At 60.1% G+C, this 5,567-nt stretch overlaps 1 protein-coding gene across 1 annotated transcript; it reads right to left on the bottom strand.

Moving 5' to 3' along the window:
- Nucleotides 1–4,029: 4,029 nt before the first annotated feature.
- LOC133355891 (proline-rich protein 2-like) lies at nt 4,030–4,662 on the bottom strand. The gene has a single exon (XM_061573306.1). The coding sequence runs from the start codon at nt 4,660–4,662 to the stop codon at nt 4,030–4,032; it is 633 nt and encodes a 210-aa protein (XP_061429290.1).
- Nucleotides 4,663–5,567: the final 905 nt, after the last annotated feature.

Below are 5,567 nucleotides of genomic sequence, written 5' to 3'. Positions count from 1 at the left end.
CCATGTCTGCCGGTCCGATCCACCGGCCCCGTGTTCCAGGCTCCACCAGATCTCTCATCCTGGTGAGCCGCGCGTTGGTGAGGCGCCTCTCCATGCCGGGGGTGGCGGTGGTGGATGGCAGCTTTGTTTGCGGGTTCCTGAGGATCGGTTCGGAGACCAAATCCTCAGCTGATCGCAGTTGGTTCAGCCTCCTGACGGCGAGGGAGCTCCACGTCTGCAGGACGCTCCTGTAGAAAGATGGCAGCTGTCCCAGTGGGAGGCCCTGCAGGTCCAAGTAGAATAGTTGTTTGGAGCACTGCAGACCCCCCAGCTGTTTCAGGAGGAAGGAGGCCGTGACGCTCCAGGCCGGTGCAGGGGCAGGGTGCAGGAACTTTTGCGGGGCCTGCAGTCGGAAGGTGGCCAGCCTGACTCCGCACGCACACCAGCCCGTGACCGCCCTCGTCCAGTGGCAGGGACAGGACCCCAGCCGCGACCCGGTGTCCTCCGCCCGACCAGAAGAAGTCGAGGACTTGCTTCTGAAGCGCGTTGACGAGGCTCATGGGGGGTGCAGGGAGAAGAGTCGGTGCCACAGCATGGACGTCACCGGCTGGTTCACCACCAACGTCTTTGTCCTGAAGGTGAGGAACTTGCGCAGGCGACTCCAGGTGCCCAGCCGCGCCTTCACCTTCTCCTCCAGCTCGACCCAGTTCCTCTGCGGTGGTTCCTCCTCTGGCTCTGCCTGCTCTACCTCCTCTCTCTCTCTCTCCCTTCTCTCCATTCCCTCCTCTATCTCCTCTCTCTCTCTTTTCTCTTTTTTTACGATCAGTGGAAACAAGAAGATGCTCGGTGTAGTCGGCACTTTGCTTCCTTCATCATTTCGGTTTTTTATGCTTTGCTTTATGTAACCCCCCCCCGCCCCTTTATAAATGAAATATTTAACAAAATATTTCTCGCTCTGCTCTCCTTACCCCTTCCCTCTGTCTCTACCCCCCTCTCTGCCCCCCTCTTTCTGTACCCCCTCTCTTCCTACTCCATGTCGCTCTCTCTCTCTCTCGCTCTCCCTTCTCTCTCCCTTCTCTCTCTCTTTCTTTACCGCCCTCGCCCCCCAGGGTTTCCCATTTCGGCTCCAACCACGAGACCAATTGAGCCCCCCCCCTCCACCCCCCTAGCCCCCCCCCCCCCGCCGTGGCCCCTAATCCCGTTTTCCACCACCGCTGTTTCTCTTTGTCGCTCTCCGTGGTAGCTAAACGGTCTCCCCCCCCTCTCTCCCCACCCCTCTCTCTTTCATCTCTCCACGACCCCCCTTCGCCTTCTCTTCCCTCTCTCCTCTCTCTCTCTCCCTCGTCTCTGAAGTTCCCTCTCTCCGCTCGCTCCCACCCCGCTCGCTCTCTCTCTCTCAATGTCTCTCGCGTTCTCCCCTCTCTGATCTATCTCCCTCCCCTTCATCACCCCCCACCTCTCTCTCTACTCTCTCCGTGTTGCGTGTGAGCCCAAGCGCGTAAAATTAAATAATGGCAGCAAAATAGACGCCGAGAAATCGAGATTGGAGACAGCTCCCTCATTCGCCCCCCATCTCCCCCCTAACCCCCACCTCATCGCCCTCATCGCCCTCCCACCCCCGAACCCCCTCCTCCCCTCCCCGTCTTCCCGCACACACAACACGCACACACACACAACACGCACACACACACAACACGCACACACACAACACGCACACACACAACACGCACACACACAACACGCACACACAACACGCACACACACAACACGCACACACACACAACACGCACACACACCACACACAACACGCACACACACAACACGCACACACACAACACGCACACACAACACGCACACACACAACACGCACACACAACACGCACACACAACACGCACACACAACACGCACACACACAACGCGCACACACAACACGCGCACACATAACACGCACACACAACACGCACACACACAACACGCACACACAACACGCACACACACAACACGCACACACACAACACGCACACACACACAACACGCACACACAACACGCACACACAACACGCACACACACAACACGCACACACAACACGCACACACAACACGCACACACAACACGCACACACACAACGCGCACACACAACACGCGCACACATAACACGCACACACAACACGCACACACACAACACGCACACACACAACACGCACACACACACAACACGCACACACACACAACACGCACACACATAACACGCACACACACAACACGCACGCACACACACAACACGCACACATAACACGCACACACAACACGCACACACAACACGCACACACAACACGCACACACAACACGCACACACACAACACGCACACACAACACACGCACACACAACACGCACACACAACACGCACACACAACACGCACACACACAACACGCACACACACAACATGCACACACAACACGCACACACAACACGCACACACAACACGCACACACACAACACGCATACACAACACGCACACACACAACACGCACACACACAACACGCACACACAACACGCACACACACAACACGCACACACAACACGCACACACACAACACGCACACACACAACACGCACACACAACACGCACACACAACACGCACACACACAACACGCATACACAACACGCACACACAACACGCACACACACAACACGCACACACAACACGCACACACGCAACACGCACACACAACACGCACACACACAACACGCACACACAACACGCACACACGACACGCACACACAACATAACACGCACACACAACACGCACACACAACACGCACACACACAACACGCACACACAACACGCACACACAACACGCGCACACACAACACGCACACACAACACGCACACACAACACGCACACACAACACGCACACACACAACACGCACACACAACACGCACACACAACACGCACACACACAAGACGCACACACACAACACGCACACACAACACGCACACACAACACGCACACACAACACGCACACACAACACGCACACACAAAACACGCACACACACAACACGCACACACAACACGCGCACACAACACGCACACCCAGCACACCCAGCACACAAAGACAAAGATGCCCCGTGTAGCCAACTGTGTTAGGGCAAGTGATTGCTAGCGAGTAACAGCGCCTAGGCTGCCACTGCGGCACACGAGGGGGTGGGTCGCCAGCACCACGCCCGGCCGCTTTTGTCTCCCCAGTGACGATTTTTCATACACACCGCACCAGGTACTCATTTGAGGCCGCGTCGACCTTGGGGAGGCCCAGGACCAGTTCAGATAATCGGCACTGGTGTTGGCCGTGAGCGGGAATCGAACCTGGGTGGTTGGGTTCATAGCGCAGCGTAGCGCTAACCGCTACACTATCGCTCCCCACGACAATACACAGACACACAGACACACACTCGCTATGTGCACTTGCCCCAACACCCTATGGGTGACCTTTGTCTTTGTGCGTAGTCATATCCACGATGCATTGTTAATCCACTGCTGGATGAAAGCCTCCCCAGTGTCGCGTCTGTCATTGGGTGGGGGTTGTCGTTGACCATACTTCACCACGCGGGTCTATGCACTGCGCTCGTGATGCTGGTAGTGATGGTGGTGGTCATGGTGATAATGATGCTGGTATTTGTGGTCGTGATGGTAGTGGTGATGGCAGGAGGGAGAGAGGGCGTTAGAGAGAGATCGTGAGAGATAGAGAGGTTTAGACAGAGTTCGACTTTTGACTTTCAAACTTTCACTTTCATTGCTGCAGCAGCAAAAGCACTGGAGCCGATTTCGATACAAACCACGTGGAGCACAGCACCACGTGTCCACGTCACAACACACGACCCACGTCACAACACACGACCCACGTCACACGCACAACACACACACCACGTGGTCACGCACGCCACGCTCCACGAATCGGCTCGTTAGAAATGCAGAACGCCCTTGTCGCTGGCGCAGAGGTCACGCCCACCGCCCCCCCGTCCAGAGACCACACGGAGCGCGTCACCGGCACGGGAGTGGCTCGCGTGCTCCAGCCGGAGCCGTGCCTCGAGCCAGGCGCTCCCTCGGGGCGCTCCCTGGGGGCGCTCCCTTGGGGCGCTCCCTGGGGGCGCTCCCTGGGGGCGCTCCCTTGGGGCGCTCCCTTGGGGCGCTCCCTTGGGGCGCTCCCTCGGGGCGCTCCCTGGGGGCGCTCCCTTGGGGCGCTCCCTTGGGGCGCTCCCTTGGGGCGCTCCCTGAGGGCGCTCCCTGGGGGCGCTCCCTTGGGGCGCTCCCTGTGGGCGCTCCCTGGGGGCGCTCCCTGGGGGCGCTCCCTGGGGGCGCTCCCTGTGGGCGCTCCCTGGGGGCGCTCCCTGGGGGCGCTCCCTGGGGGCGCTCCCTGGGGGCGCTCCCTGGGGGCGCTCCCTTGGGGCGCTCCCTGTGGGCGCTCCCTGGGGGCGCTCCCTGGGGGCGCTCCCTGGGGGCGCTCCCTGGGGGCTCCTCGGAGACGCGGCCCCGCAGCCTCCGAGCTCCAGCCGCGTCCCCAGAGTCGCTGCGCCCGGGAGGCTGAGCGCGGGGGAGGCGCCCGCCACTCTCGTCCGTCGCCTCCAGCTGCAGACGCAGCTCCTGCGTGGCTCGCAGCACGTCCCGAGAGTGCATGGACGGGGGGGGGAGGTGTGAGAGTGAGTCAGAGAGAGAGAGACGTGTGATGTGAGATGGGAGGGAGAGTGAAAGACGAAGAGAGAGAGAGAGAGAGCGTGCGAGGTGCTGGAGGGAGAGCGTTGGAGAGAGTAAATGAGAAAGGGAGAGAGAGAGTTAGAACATCACATGACCGGCAAGCTATCCAATCATTGCGCGGCGTCTCCTATAAAGCCACGGGTCGACCACGGCGCGCTCCTGAACAGCGCGAGCCGGGGAGAGTGACACGGGGGGAGAGAGAGACACGGGGAGAGTGACACGGGGGGAGAGAGAGACACGGGGAGAGTGACACGGGGGGAGAGAGAGACACGGGGAGAGTGACACGGGGGAGAGAGAGACACGGGGAGAGAGAGACACGGAGAGAGAGAGAGACACGGGGAGAGTGACGGGGAGAAAGAGACACGGGGAGAGTGACGGGGGGAGAGTGACACAGGGGGAGAGAGAGACACGGGGAGAGTGACACGGGGAGAGAGAGAGAGACACGGGGAGAGTGACACGGGGGGAGAGAGACACGGGGGGAGAGAGAGACACGGGGATAGAGAGACACGGGGAGAGTGACACGGGGAGAGAGAGACACGGGGAGAGAGAGAGACACGGGGAGAGAGAGAGACACGGGGAGAGTGACACGGGGGGAGAGAGACACGGGGGGAGTGACACGGGGAGAGAGAGACACGGGGGGAGAGACACGGAGAGGGAGAGACACGGGGAGAGACACGGAGAGAGACACGGAGAGAGACACGGAGAGAGAGAACGATTCGTTAATCTCCGTCAGGTGGTTGTGATTGAGTCCCCGACTCTCCTCGACTCCCCCGCGGGACTCCCAGGAGGGTGGAGGATCGGAACGTCGGCAGACAGGTGAGGTCGGC

The sequence above is a fragment of the Lethenteron reissneri genome, chromosome 52 (assembly GCF_015708825.2).
Source record: "Lethenteron reissneri isolate LAM-NWPU_2019-01 chromosome 52, ASM1570882v1, whole genome shotgun sequence".
Lineage (NCBI taxonomy): Eukaryota > Metazoa > Chordata > Hyperoartia > Petromyzontiformes > Petromyzontidae > Lethenteron > Lethenteron reissneri.
The sequence above is the reverse complement of the archived record's forward strand: the minus strand, read 5'-3'. Positions and strand labels throughout refer to the sequence as shown.

Coding starts and splice junctions, on each gene's coding strand:
- LOC133355891 (XM_061573306.1), bottom strand. CDS start 4,662: ATGCACTCTCGGGACGTGCTGCGAGCCACGCAGGAGCTGCGTCTGCAG.